The following is a 21,641-nucleotide window of genomic DNA, read 5'->3' on the forward strand; positions in this document are numbered from 1 at the left end:
ATATGTGAGTAAGAGCCTGATGCCTGCACACTATATTATCGGAAGGTTTTGCTTATAAAATATATTAAAGGGCATTTCACCCTAAAATATAACATAACTTGATCAATATTAACTCTTATGCCTCGATTACACAGAATTTTTGGGCGGAATTTGGAAAATTTGTTGCAGCAGAGACCCGTGGACTTTCTGCAACCAATGTTTCTGCAGTGAATATTCTGATTCCAGTGTCTGCCGAAAGAATGAGCATGTTGATTTTGGAGGAATCTGCTCGGAAATGCACTGCCCTCTATGGAGACAATGCATTTCCAAGCTGTCCTATTTGCAGAACATCTGCCCATGATTTGCAGTGAAACATTTTGCAAATTTTCCGCTGTGTGAACAAGGCCTTAAAGGCGTATTAAAGCCTTAAGGAAAAGAAACAAATATCCATCTGCCCAAATTCCCCTGCTGATACAACAGCTCCCGCCCACTGCCACTTAATGCTGCTTCCTGGTTTCTGTGATGCATCAACCGGTGAAAGCAGTGACCCATCGTAACGTGTCAAACGTCTACGTCTTCTGTTCAGAACACTTTGCTTAGCCTCATATCCTGCAAATTCCAAAGGAAACGGTTGCTGTAGCTCCACTATTGTATATCCAACCTGACAACACATGGTCAGAGTAGGGGATGTTTTGGCCCCCACTTTACATTTGAATTGTAGTGACCTACAGAAAGAGTTCAGTCATTTTTTAACCATATTCAGAATCCTTACAAGATGAGAACAACTCATCCAGACATGACCGCTTTGGAAACAGTCAGCAGGCTGGCGACTGACCACTACGCTGTAAAATAAGCTGCAACTCAGGAGAGCACCATGTATACAGCTTTCAAATGAATTTACTGATTTATATACATTTTAATGTACAATGTTTTTATTTGCCTATGTTTGTGCGTTTGCAGCATCAATATGATGAAACAGCTCATATGTTCTCCGGACCTACTTGTAATGCAGGTAGAGATGGACGTGTATACGGCTTTAAAAAAGGTAAGGGAGTCTGTAAAGTAAAATAACAAAAATAATAAGTGTCTTTTACTTATTTTATGAAAAATATATAAAAATTACTTACACATAACTGGGAATACTCCAGACCAGAAAATGATGTTGGATTTGCATTTTTTTTTTTTTTTTTGCTCATCCTCCTTTAAAAAACAAAAAAGTAATTTATAAGAGCTTTTGACCTATCATGCAGATCGGTTAGGATTTCAGTGCTGCTTTATTGTAGCCCATCTCCTACAATCAGACAGACTGAGCACCGAGCCAAGGAGTGAAGGGCTCAGCTGCGTGCTTCTACCAGCTATATGTGGAGATTGTGGTGGTCTTAGCACTGCGACCCTGACTATTTAAAATGTGTAACTTGTCAAATGACAGTAACACTTTAATACTAAAACTGGTTCCTTCCTTAAGGGTTTTGTAGATTAGGGAAGTGTTTTTTTTTTTTTTGTGTTTTTATTCTATACTATACATTCTTATGTACTTACTATGCAACCTATTGGAAATTCTATCTTCTGGTATGTTCCATAATAAATAGAAATAACTTCACACAACAAGATCGAATAGTAAAATTGAATGGTCTTACATCACTTAATATAATGTGTAACAAACGATATTGATTATTTGAACATCAGATGAATATTTTAGCTATATCTGTGCTTCATCCTCAAAGAGAAGCTCTGACCCCCAGTGACCAATGTCAGTGATCCATGCCTGCATTCATTATGTTCCTGTACTTACAATCATTCTTATCAATATTCAGATTTGACTAAAATGTACTTAGCATTTTTGCCCTAGGATATCGATCTCTTTACCATCTAAGATGTGTATTTTATTACACGTTTATCTGTTTTGAATTACTTCTACCCCAATATAATTTATTACTGCAGTGTAAAGTGTTATTGTGCCTGATCAGGCAAAGAAGCCCCCACAGTCTCAAGATCATTTATCCAACCTTGCTGAATGGAGCGGTGGGTTGGCACGTGCTATTTATTCTGTATGGAGCTGTCGAAGATAGTTGAGCACTGTACTCTGCGCTGGCTCGATAGAGATTGAATGGAGGGCGTGCTGACCCACTGTCTGGTCTCTGTTCTCAAGTTTTTGGGGGCTCAGAGGTTGGATGCCTTTTGAAGGCTTGTTCGAAGGAGTTGGTATAAGGTAATAAAATCACATAGGTGTAAACCAGTGTCCCCCAACCTTCGGTTCTCCAGCTGTTTAAAAACTTTAACTCGCCACTCAATGGGGGAGATTTATCAAAACCTGTCCAGAGGAAAAGCTGCTGAGTTGCCCATAGCAACCAATCAGATCGCTTCTTTCATTTTTAACGAGGCCTCTGCAAAATGAAAGAAGGAATCTGGTTGCTCTGGGCAACCATTGTGTTGACTGTATTCTGCTAAAAACCGGTTTCATTTGTCTTATTTTTCACCAGTGGCTGTTCCTGCAGTTAGTGCCTTCTTGGAATGGGTCCTTAAAACAGCTCCTAAGTGAAGCAGATGCCTGGTTCTCTAAACGCAGGAAAGGTTGGTAAATCCGGTCTACTCAGGCTAAATATAAAAAAGAGAAAAAAACAACAAGAGGTGCGCCCCTAGTGAGGACCGTTGGATGATAAATGAAGGTGTAACGTAAAGATGGGTTCTTACCCCTAGATGTTGCGCTTAGAGCACAACACCTATAGTAGCGTGGAAATGAAGGGAAACCGCTGCCACGAGGAACCGCCCGGTTTGACGTCCGTCAGTCCGGTAGTAAGTAATGGGAAGAAATGCGTGGATAGATTCCTCTTAAGAAGGCGCTGGTACCCAGGGATGGAGAAAAACTTCTTTATTGGCAACGCGTTTCGATCCCGAACCGGGATCTTCGTCTTCGTCCCGGTTCGGGATCGAAACGCGTTGCCAATAAAGAAGTTTTTCTCCATCCCTGGGTACCAGTGCCTTCTTAAGAGGAATCTATCCACGCATTTCTTCCCATGGTCTACTCAGGCTAGGATTCCACTACATCATTCACTTGTCACAGTAAAATTGCTCACTACCACGGCCTCAGCCTTTCATAAACCAGTGTTTCCCAACCAGGGTGCCTCCAGCTGTTGGAAAGCGTCAACTACCAGCATGCCCAGACAGCCTTTGGCTTTCTGGGCATGTTGGGAGTTGTAGTTTTGCAACAGCTGGAGGCACAATGGTTAGGAAAAACAATCATAAATCCTTTTGCTACGGTTTTGCTTTTATTATTACAAAAATTCCATGACCATTATCACTATACACCACAACCAGCCCATATAAAGATAACATTAAAGTGAATGCGTTCCCGCGTTCGGACCCCCCCGCAATCAAACACTTATATAAGTGTTATACACCGCAGATCTCCTTTAACTTTATTTGATTCACTTAAAACTTAGTTACGTTTTACATGTAAAAAATATCGAAGCTAGAAACCTTGAAAAAACATGCTGAATATTATATGGCTCACAACACCTCTTTTATGGCCTATTCTGGAGCTGCTGACCCTTTATCTTTGTGAATTGTAAAAGTTTCGTAGACCAGAAGCAGAGGCTGGATGTGCCGCTAAGGTTTTTGCCTGGCATACCAGTCTCTCTTCTATAATAGTCCATGTGGTGTAAACCTACGTTTCTTCATCTAATGATAATGGAAGAATATTTTTTCCGGTTAGCCAAGAATGTTATATGTGAATCTGTGATGTGAAGAGAACTTCACATCACAGAAGAATTCTTCACATCACCGGGCAGGGGAGTGCAGAGGGGTGCGGCTGTGCTGCCCGCTTCTGTACATTATAAAGGATGATCACAACGGGTGTCACTCCTGACACCTGCTGCAATCTATTAATGCAGGTACTACAACTCCCAGCATGGATCAGAGTGTGCTTCATGTTGGGAGCAGTAGTACCTGCAGTAATGCACAGATCGCAGCGCGTGTCACTCCTAACACCTGTTGCGATCGTCATTTTAATTTTCTGAGATGTGGAGCGGCTCTCTGCTGCGCTCCGCATCTCTGCACTATATGGCCAGCCAGTGATGTGAATATAAATTCACATCACTGATTCGTATTTGCCGCTGAGATCGGTGATTGGCTGGCACCATCCTGCCAATCACCTCTCTGATCGGCGAATATGAATCAGTGATGTGAAGTTATATTCACATCACTGGCCTTAGTAGTGAAGAAAATGGTTTCCTTCGCAGCAGCTTCCTGGACACAATTCACTACACCCGATTTCCATGCTCACAGCAGGATTTAGCAAACTGTTTCCCTTCTTTGAGAGCGGAGAGATTGGGGCAGAGTATCTCCATTGCCTGCTACGTGTCGCTCCCCCCACCCCAGGCTTCTGAAGAATTGTCTATCCCTGCGGACAGTGCGGGTGTAGCAGACACATTCTGCTACATCCCCACTTTATCCCCGCTGTCAGCAGCGATCGGGCTCTGGGGATAGACACAATTCTTCGGGAGCCTGGGGTGGGGGGAGTGACACGTAGCAGGCAACGGGGATACTTCTCTCCAGAGTAGGAGCAAATCCCCATAGCAAACTTCTCCTGCTCTGGACAGGTCCTCACTCCTGTAGAGCTATTTAGAAGGGGCACGGACTCCCCCACAATCTAAAACTTAGGGCATAAGTGTTTTTATTTTAATTTTTTCATGATACTTATCCTAGATTATGGATATGTTTTTTTTTTTTATGCATTTTTAAATTCTTTCTTAGTACTTATAGTGCCAAAAAACAACAATTTTCTCTATAGGTTTTTGTGTTTTATTGTGTTCACCTTTTTTTTCTACAACCAGTTCTGTCCCAATATTAGCCAAGTCTATCAGAGAAGCTACTTTGACAGATCTACTCCTGAAGAAACAAAGTTGATTTATGACTGCACCAAAGGTCAACTTTGACTTTGTCATAAATAATCTTAGAAGTTCAGGACCGGAGAGAGGCTGATCACAAAACCCATCATAATTCACTGGTAAAAGGACATAATACAAGGCTGTAGAAGGCAAACTGAGCAAAACTTTTCATTAAGACCTATGGAGTTTTTTTTTTTCCTACAAATTAAAAATGCATTCTAAGGTGTACATAGCATTTAGAAATAGAAAACACATGTAAAACTACAATGTTTGAACCCAGTTAAAAAAATAATAATAAATAAAAATAATAATAATAATAATAATAATAATAATAAAATGCTTAATTGGGAAGTTAACAAACACCTGCCTAAGATAGATAGATGGTCATGTAAGGATGCTATGTATTTTAGTTGTGATAGTTTCTATTAAACCAGCTATGTAGTATTATTGTGAGTTTTTTTTTTTCTGGGAACCTCACAATTCTTTATCTCGTGTCTTCTGTGTTCTTTAGAATTAGAAGATACTGGCATCACCTTTCTGGAAACTGAGCGGGGCTGCCCATTTGTGCCAGTTTTCAAGCATCTGCGTATGCAATACATCATCAGTGACTTGGCATCAGCAAGGATTATCGAACGTGATGCTCTGATACCCTCAGGTAATGATAGACGGAAATGCATCAAGCCTGCACCACAAATTCCCTGTAATGGCCGCGGGTGATAATAAAATGTCACTTATCTATTCACTTTGTGATATGTGGCTTCTTAGCTCACTCGGGCCTTGTCTAGCAATTTCACATTGTAGCCATTACACTTTCACAAACCAAGGTCAGTTGGTTGATGTATCATGTGAACACAGCCCCATATACAGTGACCCCTCGACCTACGATGGCCCTGACATACGATAATTTCAACATGCGATGGCCTCTCAGACGCAGCATCAACATACAATGCTTTTTATGTCGGGGCCATCGCATAAACGGCTATCCGGCAGCGCAGACTGCTCCAGCTGCCGCCGGATAGCCGTTTACGGTGCCCCGTGAGCTCCGGTGATGTCTCTTACCTGTCCTCGGGGCTCCGGCGCGTCCTCTTCGGGATCCTCTGCATCATCGGCGCTCTCCATCGATGTCATCATCACGGCGCTGCGCACGCTGTCACGCCATCCAATAGGAGTGTGTAACAACGTGATGGCGGCGATGGAGCGCGCGGATGCCGGGGAAGCAGAGGCCTTACCGGAGGGTCGGGGACACCTCGGGGACGCAGCGACAGTGATGGAGGGCGACATCCCGGGCAGCGGTGACGAGCGGTGATGGACCGGAGCGGCGGGGACAGGTGAGTACAACTTCCTCTAACAGTGGTCTTCAACCTGCGGACCTCCAGATGTTGCAAAACTAAAACACCCAGCATGCCCGGACAGCCGTTGGCTGTCCGAGCATGCTGGGTGTTGTAGTTTTGCAACGTCTGGAGGTCCGCAGGTTGTAGACCACTGTCCTAAACTTTACATTGCACGGATCCCTCAACATGCGATGGTTTCAACAAACGATGGTCCGTTTGGAACGGATTAACATCGTATGTTGAGGGACCACTGTATACACTACATACATAGGACTACTTTGCAGCAGGCAATGCCTGGCATTTGTGAGTATTTGTCACCTGTGGAGAACAAGTCTTGTGAAAGGGTTAATACGCTCCACACCGTGTCCATTTTATGGATGAGGAGATCATACTTAAGGTGCTTTTTATATTTTTAAGTTGTAAAATGCAAATGTTCTTATTTATCTCTATAAGAGTGGGTTCACACCACGATTTTGCTATACGGTTTCGGCATACGGGTTCATAAAAAAAAAAATCGTAGGCAACCGCACAGAAAACCGTGCCCATTGACTTCCCATTCAAAACCGTATGCACCATATTGTATATGGTTGTCTCCGTTTTTCAAACCCTACGGTTTTGAACTTTTTCTGGACATAAAACCGTAGCCTACCACGGTTTTTGGTCCGGGTGAAAAACTGTTAAACCGTATACATTTTTTTTTTTAACATGGGAGTCAATGGGAACCGTACAGAACCGCATGTGCATATGGTTCCATCCATTTTTCACCATACGGTTTTTGACTTTCCACAGTTTTTTTTTTTCCTTGGAATTTCAATCAAACAAGTGAAACTTTATTCATAATGGAGTGAAAAGTTCAAAACGTATGCGTTTTTTTTTTTGGTAAAAAACTGATGCAACCGGACATCATTTTTCAAACCGTATACAGATAAAACATTGTACACACGTTTTGATACAGTTAAGTCAGGTTTTGAGGAATCCGATTTTTTTCATCAAAAACCTGATACGGGAACTGTATTGCAAAAACGTGGTGTGAACCCTCCCTAAAGCACAACAAAAAATACATTCCTGTAGTATGAGATTTACTATAAAATGTAGCTTTAATTGAATTAAAAGCTGATACTTTATTTGTAACATGTTCATTCTTTTTTGCGAAATTCCAATTCCGTGGCTAAAATCCTGTCGCTTGAACTACGCAGCAGAATCCCATTAACGGCAATAGGAAGCGTCTGCAAGAAGATTCTACTTATGAATATCCAAGTGGAAATTCCTGGTGGATTTTCCTAGTCTGAATTGCCTTTTAAAGGGGTACTCCGCCCCTGGCATCTTATCCCCTATCCAAAGGATAGGGGATAAGATGTTAGATCGCCGCGGTCCCGCTGCTGGGGACCCCGGGGATCGCCGCTGCGGCACCCCGCCATCATTACTGCACAGAGTGAGTTTGCTCTGTGCGTAATGACGGGCGATACAGGGGCCGGAGCAGCGTGACGTCATGGCTCCGCCCCTCATGACATCACAGCCCGTCCCCTTAATGCAAGTCTATGGCAGGGGGCGTGACGACCGCCACGCCCCCTCCCATAGACTTGTATTGACGGGGGCGGCCCGTGACGTCACAAGGGGCGGAGCCGAGACGTAACGATGTTCCGGCCCCTGTACTGCCCGTCATTATGTGCAGAGCGATCTCGCTCTGCGCAGTAATGATAGCGGGGTGCTGCAGCAGCGATCCCCGGGGTATAGACCCCTTTGCTCCCAGCTCTGTTCTCTGTGGGTGCCAGGGTGCTGGGTGTCTGAATAAATTTCCCAAACCTTGTATGTAGATGGGATGACTTTTGCGATTGCATTCCCCACTACACTCTCTGAAGAGTTTTCTTCCACTCCACCCACGTCCCAGTCTGTGTACATAGTCTTTTGCCATGCTCAGCACTGTTGGCTTTATTTGTGCAGTTTCTACTGAACCTTTCACTTAGAAAAGTGTTTCCCAACCAGGGTGCCTCCAGCTGTTGCAAAAGTACAACTCCCAACATGGTCTGACAGGCAAAGAATCTTATATGACCAAATGAAAACAAAAATGATTATATAGGGCAGTGTTTTCTAAAAAGTGTGTCTCCAGCTGTTGCAAAACTATAACTCCCAGCATGCCCGGACAGCCTTCGGCTGTCCGGGCATGCAGGGAGTTGTAGTTTTGCGACAGCTGGAGACACACTGGTTGGGAGATGCTGACTGCTGACAGAGTATGACCGGGCTGTCTAAAGCATGCATGCTTGAAAATACACAGGAGCTCCCTGCTTAATTCCCTATTGAAAGCTCTATACATCTATACAAGTGTACAGGGCGGGTCTTGGCATACATGGTTGTCTTTCTATACAGCAGGAAATTAAAGAGGTACTCCGGTGGAAATCAAATGTTTATAAATCAGCTGGTGCCAGAAAGTTAAACAGATTTGTTAATTACTTAAATTATTTAAAAATCTTAATCCTTCCTGTACTTATCAGCTGATGTGTACTATAGATACTATAGAGAAAGTTGTTTAGTTTTTTTTTCCCCCCAGCCTGACCACAGTGCTCTCTGCTGACACCTCTGTCCATGTCAGTAACTGTCCAGAGTAGGAGCAAATCCCCATAACAAAACTCTTCTGCTCCGGACAGTTCCTGACATGGACAAAGATGTCAGCAGAGAGCACTGTGGTCAGACTGGAAAGAACTACACAACTTCCTCTGGGGCATACAACAGCTAATAAGTACTGGAAGGCTTAAGATTTTTAAATAGAAGTGATGTACAAATCTGTTTAACTTTCTGGCACCAGTTTCCCACCAGAGTACCCCTTTAATACCACAAACTTGTATTGTGGTTAGGGTTAAAATATTCTGTATTTAAATAAATCCTGCTATTGCCCATAGATATCTCATCATATTCCCTGTAATTTCACCCTATTTTAAAGCATAGATATTATTTATATAGTTATTACACATGTAAACTGAGAAACAATGGCCCTGATTTACTATTGTAAACCTGACATATTTTGTTGGGTTGTGCGCCAGATTCTGGCTGTGACAGAATTTGCGCCAGAATTGAACAAAACCTGGCTAAGGCTGTATGCACACCACGTTTTTGCTATACAGTTCCCGTATACAGTTTCAAGTTAAAAAACATATTTAACTGTATAGAAAACCGTATGCATTGACTTAACCTTGTAAACCGTATGTCAAACGCATAATCCGGTTTAGTCCGTTTTGCGTCTTATACGGTTTAGTCAGTTTTTTTTTTTACCTGTACCCAAAACCGTGGCCAACCACGTTTTTTGGTCCGGGTGAAAAACTGTATTAAACCATATACGTATTTTTTTTTTTTTTTTTTTAACATGGGAGTCAATGGGAACCGTACAGTACTGTATGTGCGTATGGCTCCATCCGGTTTTCACCATACGGATTTTGACTTTACACAGTTTTTTTTTTTTCTTGGAATTTCAATCCAACAAGTGAAACTTTATTCAAAATGAAGTGAAAAGTTAAAAACGTATACATTTTTTTCTTAACCCCTTAAGGACTCAGACAATTTAATTTTTACGTTTTAATTTTTTCCTCCTCGCCTTCTAAAAATCATAACTCTTTTATATTTTCATCCACAGACTAGTATGAGGGCTTGTTTTTTGCGCGACCAGTTGTCCTTTGTAATTACATAACTCATTATATCATAAAATGTATGGCGCAACCAAAAATCACTATTTTTGTGGGGAAATTAAAACGAAAAACGCAATTTTGCTAATTTTGGAAGTTTCGTTTTCACGCCGTACAATTTATGGTAAAAATAACGTGTGTTCTTTATTCTGAGGGTCAATACGATTAAAATGATACCCATTATTACTACTTTTCTATTATTGTTGCGCTTAAAAAAAAATCACAAACTTTTTAACCAAATTAGTACGTTTATAATCCCTTTATTTTGATGACCTCTAACTTTTTTATTTTTCCGTATAAGCGGCGGTATGGGGCTCATTTTTTGCGCCATGATCTGTACTTTTTTTTTATACCACATTTGCATATAAAAAACTTTTAATACATTTTTTATAATTTTTTTTTTATGTATTAAAAAAGTAGCAATTTTGGACTTTTTTTTTTTTCGTTCACGCCGTTCACCGTACGGGATCATTAACATTTTATTTTAATAGATCGGACATTTACGCACGCGGCGATACCAAATATGTCTATAAAATTTCTTTTTTACGCTTTTTGGGGGTAAAATAGGAAAAAACAAACGTTTTACTTTTTTATTGAGGGAGGGGATTTTTCACTGTTTTTTTACTTTTACTTTAACATTTTTTTTAAATTTTTTTTTACACTTCAATAGTCCCCATAGGGGACTATTCATAGCAATACCATGATTGCTAATACTGATCTGTTCTATGTATATGTATATACAGATCAGTGTTATCGGTGATCTTCTGCTCTGGTCTGCTCGATCTCAGACCAGAGCAGGAGACGCCAGGAGCCGGACGGAGGAAGGTGAGGGGAGAACCCCAAAAAACTGAGAGAACCCCAAAAAAAAGCGGGGGGGGGGGGTTGTCACTGGGGGAGTGAGCATGGCTGCTGAAAAGGGGCGTATCCCTGACATTTTCACTAAAACCTATTATATTTTCTAAGGTTTCCACAGAAAATATAGTGGATTTGAGCTGAGGAAAACCAGACAGATCATGTGTAGTTAAAAAAAAAAAAAAAAAAATGTAGCGAAACCTTAGTAAATTCTGTGGAAAAAAAATTGTGGGGAATTAAAACCCACAAAGAGAACTACACAATACCTAGTAAATCAGAGCCAAAATGTGCTTAACAAACCAGTCACAGCACAGTATTGTCGACGATGTTTTGTTATTAACTGGTATCTTCTTTGCTACAGGGATTATTAGCGTGACATATAACAGCGCAACATGTTTTGGGGGTGGGGGTAATATTATCTGCTTTCAGTGTTTTAATGTTTGATCTCTTCAGGTAGTGTTGTACATTGTGCTAACAGTGGTATACTAGTATTCCCTACATAAAAAGGCACAGATCAATTACCAGCTTTGACTGAGCGATGTAACTCCTGGGTAGTTGTTTGTGTCTTTATGCACATATTGCTTTCTAATTCATTTGCATATTAACTATATAAATAAAAGTTATGCTTTAGACTATGGTGGCATCACAGGGCTGTATACAGCTGCACAAATCGGGAGCCATCATTAGGTCTTTTTACGTAGCTTAAAGGAGTTATCCAGTGTTTAATAAAATGAATATGGTGCTTGGGGGTGGGGTGTGCGAAATAGGATAAAAAAAAAATAAAACAAAAAAAAATACTTACCTGGGCCCGATCTCCTGCAGCTTCTGTTTACCTCCACCCAGTCTTCTCTCTTGTTCTTACTTCCACTTTGTGCGGGACCTGTTCACTGAGCCAGTGACTGGTTGTTTCGCCCAATGGTTGGCTCAGCCAGCAGGTCTTGCATCGAGCACTCGACTCGGAAGAGTGAAGACTTGGGGATAGACTAGACTTAACTGGTGTGGGGATAAGGGCTAGGTAAGCTTTTTTTTTTTTTCTCCTATTATCCCCCTACCCCAGCACCATTTAAATTTTTAATAAACACTGGATGACCCCTTTAAATAACGTGCATATTGAAGTATACATAGCCTCTGCATGACAAATGATGCTAGTGTACCACAAGTCAAGCCCCCAAAAGCCAGGATAGTAATCATTTACGGTTGCAGCGGGACAGAAAAAAAGTCTGAGAAGGTCTCTATCTGTGTACAGGGAGATAACTATCCAAGCATGTGGGTGGGGGAGAAGCTAACTGGGACCCTTCTGTTATAAACCGTTTTTTTCCAAATAGTGTGTCTCAGACTGTTGCAAAACTACAACTCCCAGCATGCCCGGACAGCCTGTGGCTGTCCGGGCATGCTGGGAGTTGTAGTTTTGCAACAGCTGGAGACACACTTATAAACTAGGATATCTCTGAAACAGCGCAGTTGTAAAGTGTGAATGATAGATGGATGTAATGAAGGAGAGTGACCCGGTTTATGCTTCCCCCTCTTCAGGCACCATCAAACTGGGGACAGGGTTTCCATTAAAGGGGTGGAAACATTTTTATTTTTTTTTCAAATCAACTGGTGCAAGAAAGTTAAACAGATTTGTAATCACTTCTATTTAAAAATCTTAACCCTTTTAGTACTTACCAGCTGCAGTATACTACAGAGAAATTTGTGAAGTTCTTTCCAGCCTGACCACAGTGCTCTCTGCTGACACCTCTGTCCATGTCAGGAACTGTCCAGATCAGGAGAGGTTTTCTATGGGGATGTGATTCTAATTTGAACAGTTCCTGACACTGACAGGGGGTGTCAGCAGAGAGCACTGATGTCAGACAGAAAAAAAAATTCACTAATTTCTCAATAAGTATTGGAAGGATCAAGATTTTTTAATAGAAGTAATTTACAAAGCTGTTTAACGTTCAGGCACCAGTTGATTTGAAAACATTTGTTTTCTACTTGTTTCCACTGGAGTTCCCCTTTTAAGTAGAGTGGCGAATAGCTTGAAAGCCGTGCCCTGTACCATGAATATGTTTTTTTTGTCAATCATTACTAAATGGTATGTCTGAAACCAGACACAATGGGACTGACAAATCCGTGAGACCCCTTGCGTTTGGGGTAGTAAAAGGGCTGATATTTTCTTTTTATCATTTAATTTTCTCAATGAATAATGTGATATATCTTTATAGGTGGTACAGCATTGAAGCCCCTCCTATGCTTTACATAGCAATATAGAGGGGTTTACTCACTGTGACATTACCATGTGGGTAATTGGGAATGGGGGCCGCCTTGCTCGGGCACCTCTTCTTCTTTCTATGAGCCAGAACATGAAGTTCTGCACTCTAAAGGACTTTGCATATTCATAAATGGCTGACATATGTGATGTCTCGTTCTCTCTGCAGAGGCCACTTCAGTGGAATGTATAGCCAGATGCGGATTTTCACAGCAATGAAAATGAATACTACAGGAACATGGAAGCAATTCCTGTGGCATTGTGGCTGCATTCAGCTGCCACTAGGGTGTGCTCACGCAGTGCATACCGGCTTAGGGTGCATGCACACCACGTTTTTGCAATACAGTTCCTGTATCAGGTTTTTGGTGTTAAACGGATTCCTCAAAACCTGACTAAACTATATCAAAAAGTGTGTAAAAATTTTAACCCATATACGGTTGAAAACCGTATACAGTTTGAAAAATGCTGTCCGGTTGCATTCGTTTTTTAAGAAAAAAACATATACGTTTTTAACTTTTCACTCCATTTTGAATAAAGTTTCACTTGTTTGATTGAAATTCCAAGAAAAAAAACTGTGCAAAGTCAAAAACCGTATGGTGAAAACCTGATGGAACCGTACGCACATACAGTACTGTACGGTTCCCATTGACTCCCATGTTAAAAAAAAACTGTATACAGTTTAATACAGTTTTTCACCCGGACCAAAAAACGTGGTAGACTACAGTTTTGGATACGGCTATAAAACTGGACTAAACTGGATGATCCGTTTGACATACAGTTTACAATGTTAAGTCAATGTATACAGTTTTCTATACAGTTCCATACGGTTTTTAACTTGAAACCGTATACGGGAACTGTATAACAAAAACTTCGTGTGCATGCAGCCTTACAGAACTCGACAAGCTATATACACTCGTATAACCAGAACGTCCCCTAGTAATGGCTGCAGTGGTGAAGCCTGATTAGTGGCATAGGAGGTCCCTTATCTGCGCAATGGTGCCATTACCTATTAACGTCAGAGTAGAGTATAGTGAGACAGGAAATGTACCCACCATGACAAAGCTAGTAAATTGCTTGGGCTTATAGGGAGAGGCATTAGTAGTAGAGGGAAGTGCTTATGGGTAACATAGTTCATAAGTTTGAAAAAAGACCAGAGTCCATCAAGTTCAACTTATAACCCTAAAATTCTTTCCTGACTCCAAATTTGGCAGTCAGGATAAATCCCTGGATAAACGTTCTGTCCCTATAAATCTAGTATACATAACCAGTAATGTTATTACTCTCCAAAAATGCATCCAGACCCCTTTTGAACTCTTTTACAGAGTTCACCATGACCACCTCCTCAGGCAGAGAATTCCACAGTCTCACTGCTCTTGCAGTAAAGAACCCCCATCTGTACTGGTGTAGAAACCTTCTTCCCTCTAAATGTAGAGGATGCCCCCTTGTTATAGATACAGTCCTGGGTATAAATAGATCATGGGAGAGATCTCTGTACTGCCCTCTGATATATTTATACATAGTTATTAGGTCGCCTCTAAGCCTTCTTTTTTCTAAACTAAATAACCCTATTTCTGATGATCTTTCTGTAGTCCTCCCATTCCCCGTATTATCCTGGTTGCCCCTCTTTGAACCCTCTCCAGCTCCACTATATCTTTCTTGTTCACTGGTGCCCAGTGCGCAGTATTCTATGTGTGGTCTATGGGTGTATAAGGAGAGGTATTAGCAGTAGAGGAAAGTGCATATGGGTGTATAGGGAGAGGTATTAGCAGTAGAGGAAAGTGCATATGGGTGTAGAGGGAGAGGTATTAGCAGTAGAGGAAAGTGCATATGGGTGTAGAGGGAGAGGTATTAGCAGTAGAGAGGAAAATGCTCATGCGGCTCTCAAAAGCAACTTTTTTGTTTTGCTTATGTGCTCCAAATTTATCAAATCCCTGTGATAGTATGATAAATATTTAGCACATAAGCAAAATTAAAGCAAACAAATTGAACTTCAGAACTTGCTTACCAAAATAAACAATGATAAATGTCCCCCCGTGTCTCCAGAAGGATATAGACACTCTAGAGAGAGTCCAGAGAAGATACTAAACTAGTACATGGATTGCAGGATAAAACTTACCAGGAAAGATTAAAGGACCATGGGGAGATTTATCATAACCTGTCCAGAGGAAAAGTTGTCCAGTTGCCTATAGCAACCAATCAGATCACTTCTTTCATGTTTCAGAGGCCTTTTGAAAAATGAAAGAAGCAATCTGATTGGTTGCCATGGGCAACTGGACAACTTTTCTTCTGGATAGTGTATGATAAATCTCCCCCCATAACATTTATAGCTTGAAAGAAAGATGAGACAGGGGGAATGTGATAGAGACTTTTATAAATAAATGGAATCAACACAGTAAAGGGGGAGAGGAGATTTAATAGAAGAAAAAAAATATCACTACAGTTCATAGTTTAATATTAGATAGGCAAAGGTTTCTGCGGTAATATTAGGAAGTATTAGTTTACTGAGAGAGTAGTGGATGCATGGAATAACCCTCCAGCAGAAGTGGTCGCTGCAAATACAGTGAAGGAGTTTAAAGCGTACCCGTCAGATCCAACAAAAAACATTTTTTTAATATATCACTCAGTACCTAATCCTGACCATGTACATCTAATTTTTATGTGTCTAGCACCTTTATTTATATTTTTATTACACTTTTAATTTAGCTCACTAGTCTGAATTCCTCTCAAAGGGAGGGGGCGTGGCCTCACTGTGCAGGTCTCCGCCCCCTCCCTCAGTATGCTGTCTGCTCACATCTCCCCTAGCATTAGCAAAACTACAACTCCCAGCTTGTCCTCACTGACAGTAGCGGGACACAAGCTGACAGTGGGAGGATTTTTCCTCCAGCTCTGAGCCCTGTGCTCACAGCTGTCAATCAAGGAAGTGTGTCCATGACATAGGTGAGGATGCATGGACACAGCAGGACTAGTATGTGTCCAAGCAGGCAGGGGGGGCAGTTGAAATACTGAAAATGTTCTAATGAAAGCAATTGCAAAACCTATTGGTTTACAACATATCAAAAGTTTTTGTATCTTACAGTGCCCATTTAAAGGAAAACTGTCAGCTTACCATGTGGATCCGGAATGGTAAGCATCAAACTGATCAGCGTCCCGCACACTACCAGCCAGTACAGCTGGTTAGTGCGGGGGGAGAAAACTGACAGTTTTCCTTTAACCTCTTAAGGACCCATGACGTATGCATATGTCATAGTCTTTTCCTGGCCTCCGCGCTCACCCGGCGGAGATCGGAACCGGATCTCTGCTGAAATCCTTCAGCAGGGATCCAGGGCAGACGCCGAGGGGGGTCCCGGGACCCCCCCATATCGGCGATCGTCACAGATTGCTTGCGAAATCATGCAAGCGATCTGCTTCGATTCCGGGTATTCGGGTCACTTATGACCCGCAAAAAAGAAGGTGATCAGCGGTGTACGATACACCGCCAATCACCTTCGGTTGCTGGGAGCGGTGACAATACTGTCACCGCCCCAGCAACGCTGCTATTGGCCGGCGATCGTCCGGCCAATAGCAGCGCGGCAGAGGAGGGGTTAACGGACCTCTCACGCAGCTTTGCGCGCTCGCTCGAGTTCAGTCAGCGGGCAAAGCTGTGTGAAGAGGATCGGGACCCCCCCTCTGTGCTCCAGAGCCCCCTCACAGAAGACGATTGCCCCCCTAGTGCAGGGAAAGTGTGTCCCTTAGGGAAAGGTAGGTAAACTGAAAGTAAAAGTAACATAAAAGTAAAAAAAAAAATAAATAAATAAATAAATAAATATATATATATATATATATATCACCCCCCCCCCCCCCCCCCTGACCCCCAATAGGCCCCTAGGGTCCTGTGATCAGTGTCACCCGGGACCTATTAGGGGTTCAGGGCGCTGCGTGCGCCACCCCTTTTTTTTTGGCCGCAGCGTGTTTTTTTATTTTTTTCCATTATAACGGTGTGTGAGTGATAATCACACACCGTTATATAAAGTATTACACCAAGCACCACACTACATACTTCCCCGCCCCCGCACACACCCCCTGAGGGACGAAATTCCCGTATTGAACCCCCAGATTGTTCCCCCACTCTGGGTGTTAGCGGGAAAATCGTTTGGGACCTTATGCACCCATTGCTGGATAAGCGTTACCACGTGTACGTGGATAACTTTTATACCAGCATCCCTCTCTTCGCATCCCTTGCTGCCAGATCCACGTCCGCTTGTGGGACCGTGCGAAGGAACTAGAGAGGCCTCCATCTAAGTTTTGTCAAGACGCCTATTCCCAAGGGTGAGTCCCGTGCCCTCACCCATGATATCCTGTTGTTGACGTATAAGGATAAGAGGGATGCCCTTGTACTCACCACTATTCATGGGAATGGCAGCACCCCTGTCCCTGTGCGAGGTACCGGTCCTCAAGCCCGATTGTATTCTGGACTACAATCCGTATATGGGGGGAGTTGATCTCTCAGATCAAGTCCTCAAGCCATACAATGCCATGCGGAAAACACGGGCATGGTACAAAAAAGTTGCGGTCTACATGGTACAGGTTGCCATGTACAACGCTTTTGTACTATCCCAGTACGCTGGCAACACAGGGACATTCCTCCAGTACCAAGAAGAAGTCCTAAGGTTCCTGATCTTTGCTGACCGGGAAAGAGCAGGCCGGACTTCCCAAGGGTCTGGAGTTGTAGGCGCCAGGATCGTCCCAGGCCAGCACTTTCCAGGTGTGATCCCCAACACTGGAAGGACGGGACGATCCCAGAAAAAATGCAGAGTGTGTTACAGGAAGGGGATGCGGAAGGACACCAGGTATCAGTGTAACACTTGCCCAGATTATCCGGGCCTCTGCATAGGCTGCTTCAGGGAGTATCACACTTCCATGGAGCACTAAATTTTCCCTTTACATTTTAATTTTCCATAATATGACCAATGTATAAAGTCCAGAGTACATTCCAAATTTTAACCCCCATAAACCACTAAATTGCCCCAAAAAAATGAAAAAAAATAAAAACCTGATAAGACCTCTGGGGGTGTTTTTTTTCAGAAATGGGTCATAGGTCATAGGTCACTGAGTCACTATCATCGGGGACTTTTTTTAATGTTGCCTCAAATGTGCAGCGCTCTCTCTCCACCTGAGCGGGTGCGCATTTGAGGCAACAGGTTAGGGACGGCCACACACATCACGTTCCCAGAATGATGATTCAGAGCATAGGGTTTGGGGCGGGCATATTTTTTTTTCGTTTTGACTATGCTCTGGGTCATCATTCTGGGAACATATCCTGTTTTATTATTTTATGATTTATAGTTTTCTGGCCCACTGTACCCCACCTGTCTACCCCAGTTACGGCCCGTTGTCCCCCATAGTGTTCCCCTATTTTAGGGCTCATTGCTCCCCCCATTAATGCTCCTTGAGGGGGGGTCCCACATCCTGGCTGCTATAATGAGCTCAAGGCCCCTGACTGACTTCCCACTCCAAGACCTGGTGTGCACCCGCGGAGCGAAAATCATAAAAAATTAAGGTATGTCCTTATTCCAAAGAAATGTATTTACAAATTTTGGGGTGTCTTTTCTGCTATTAACCCTTGTAAAAATGCAAAATTTTTGGGAAAACCCACATTTTAGTGAAATTTTTATTTTTTTATTTTACATATGCAAAAGTCGTGAAACCCCTGTGGGGTATTAAGGCTTACTTTACCCCTTGTTACGTTCCTCAAGGGGTCTAGTTTCCAAAATGTGATGCCTTGTGTTTTTTTTGTTGCTGTCCTGGCACCATAGGGGCTTCCCAAATGCGACATGTCCCCCCCCCATTTCAGCAAAGTTTGCAAATGTGACTCCTTCTCTTCTGAGCATTGTGGCGCTCCTGCAGTGCACTTGACGTCCACTTATGGGGTACCTCCATACTCAGAAGAGATGGGGTTTCAAATTTTGGGGGGTATTTTCTGCTATTAACCCTTGCAAAAATGTGAAATTTGGGGGGAAACACACATTTTAGTGAAAAAAAAATAAAAAAAATTTACATATGGAAAAGTCGTGAAACCCTTGTGGGGTAATAAGGCTCACTTAATTCCTTGTTACGTTCCTCAAGGGGTCTAGTTTCCAAAAGGTATGCCATGTGGGCTTATTTTGTTGTTCTGGCACCATAGGGGCTTCCTAAATGCGACATGCCCCCCTAGCAAAATTGCTCTCAAAAAGACAAATATTACTCCTTCTCTTCTGAGCATTGTAGTTCGCCCGTAGTGCACTTCAGGGGAACTTATGGGGTACCTCCATACTCAGAAGAGATGGGGTTACAAATTTTGGGCAGTATTTAATGCTATTAACCCTTGCAAAAATGTGAAATTTTGGGAAACACACATTTTAGTGAAAAAATAATAAAAAATATATACATATGGAAAAGTCGTGAAACCCCTGTGGGGTATTAAGGCTCACTTAATTCCTTGTTACGTTCCTCAAGGGGTCTAGTTTCCAAAATGGTATGCCATGTGGGGTTATTTTGCTGTTCTGGCACCATAGGGGCTTCCTAAATGCAATATGCCCCCCAAAAACCATTTCAGAAAAACGTACTCTCCAAAATCCCCTTGTCGCTCCTTCGCTTCTGAGCCCTCTACTGCGCCCGCCGAACACTTAACATAGACATATGAGGTATGTGCTTACTCGATAGAAATTGGGCTACAAATACAAGTATAAATTTTCTCCTTTTACCCCTTGTAAAAATTCAAAAATTGGGTCTACAAGAACATGCGAGTGTAAAAAATGAAGATTGTGAATTTTCTCCTTCACTTTGCTGCTATTCCTGTGAAACACCTAAAGGGTTAAAACGCTGACTGAATGTGATTTTGAATACTTTGGGGGGTGCAGTTTTTATAATGGGGTCATTTGTGGGGTATTTCTAAGATGAAGACCCTTCAAATCCACTTCAAACCGGAGAACTGGTCCTTGAAAAATAGTGAGTTTTGAAATTTTGTGAAAAATTGGAAAATTGCTGCTGAACTTTGAAGCCCTCTGGAGTCTTCCAAAAGTAAAAACTCGTCAATTTTATGATGCAAACATAAAGTAGACATATTGTATATGTGAATAAATAAAAAAAAATGTATTTGGAATATCCATTTTCCTTACAAGCAGAGAGCTTCAAAGTTAGAAAAATGCTAAATTTTCTAATTTTTCATCAAATTTTGGGATTTTTCACCAAGAAAGGATGCAAGTTACCAAAAAAATTTTCCACTATGTTAAAGTAGAATATGTCACGAAAAAACTATCTCGGAATCAGAATGATAACTAAAAGCATTCCAGAGTTATTAATGTTTAAAGTGACAGTGGTCAGATGTGCAAAAAATGGCCGGGTCCTAAGGTGTAAAATGGCTGGGTCCTTAAGGGGTTAAACATGCATGGGATAGGCATAAGGCTATCCTTCATATAAAATAGGGCCAGGGACTATTGATAGGATTCAGAATATTGGGCAGAATAGATGGACTGGTTCTTATCTGCCACACAATGGTTCCCCTCTGGACACAATACCACAGTGAATGAGATAATGTCTTTTTGAGCTGCCGATGTCCCGCCATAACCTTGGTTTGGGCCTCTAGGTAAATTTGCAGAGAAATTGCAGGTAACCGTTTTTTCCTAATCTGTTTTATAGTTTTTATTTTTCTGGGAAAAATGGTGTATGAAATATACAGTATACATTTATATTGATAAACAATTGGTTTATAACTTGGTATTTAAGCTATACAGTGATCCCTCAACTTACAATGCCTTCAACATACAATATTTTCAGCATACAATGGTCTTTTCTGGATCATTGTAACTTGAAACCAGACTCAACAAAAAATGCTACGGACAGTCAACATCTGCAAAAAGTGTCCATAGCTGGAAGAACTGACCAATCAGAATGGGCATTCACTGCTAAACCCCTGTATTAAGTGCCTGCACTGACTGGCTGTGTGGTAGCACCCCCTACAATACAGGGAGGTATTACATGTTCTGTACTCTTTACCTGTGCCAGGGTTAGCGGCTCCTTTGGACACCAGGTGAGGACGGCTCCCTTTGACTTTTTTGTACACTGTGTACTGTACAGGACCCTGAAGAAGCTCCTGTCAGTGATTTACAGCTCCCAGCAGATCTTTCTTACTTTTATGTGTAAGGACTTTCTTTATCTCTATAAGTTATATTCTTTTTTTAACCTCACTTTTTCCTATTTTTTTTATGACATTCTGAGGGCTTCCGTACTAATTACCAGGTTTCCATAGAGTTATGGGCGCAACATACAATGGTTTCAACCTACAATTGTTATCCTGGAACTAAGTAAATTAAAGTTGTAACTTGAGGGACCACTGAATAACATTTAGACCTTCATGAAAGACATCTGAGAATATTTGTAAGTTCTTCAGTCTCACCTGAAGACAAACAAATCCTGGAATACAATTCAAATGCTTAAAAGAACAATATGCATTTCTGTCCCGAGGTGCGCTACATGGAAAAGGTCTGTTTGGTTGTGGCTGGGCTCCATCTTGTTGGTATTACAGTAGTTGATGTTTCTGTCCACTTAGATCGTCCTTAAGGAACATTAAAGGGGTACTCCGCCCCTAGACATCTTATCCCCTATCCAAAGGATAGGGGATAAGATGTCAGATCGCCGCGGTCCCGCTGCTGGGGAT

At 42.0% G+C, this 21,641-nt stretch overlaps 1 protein-coding gene across 2 annotated transcripts in view; it reads left to right on the top strand.

Annotated features, from left to right (window-relative positions):
- The window catches only part of GMCL1 (germ cell-less 1, spermatogenesis associated), a 124,478-nt gene that overhangs the window by 78,079 nt on the left and 24,758 nt on the right, over positions 1-21,641 (top strand). For both annotated transcript variants that reach the window (XM_056571437.1, XM_056571438.1), the window contains exons 8-10: positions 940-1,024; positions 2,460-2,550; positions 5,377-5,520. In XM_056571437.1, coding sequence (XP_056427412.1) covers positions 940-1,024; positions 2,460-2,550; positions 5,377-5,520 — 320 coding nt within the window. The remainder of the gene's footprint in view (positions 1-939; positions 1,025-2,459; positions 2,551-5,376; positions 5,521-21,641) is intronic.

This window comes from Hyla sarda, chromosome 4 (assembly GCF_029499605.1).
Source record: "Hyla sarda isolate aHylSar1 chromosome 4, aHylSar1.hap1, whole genome shotgun sequence".
NCBI lineage: Eukaryota > Metazoa > Chordata > Amphibia > Anura > Hylidae > Hyla > Hyla sarda.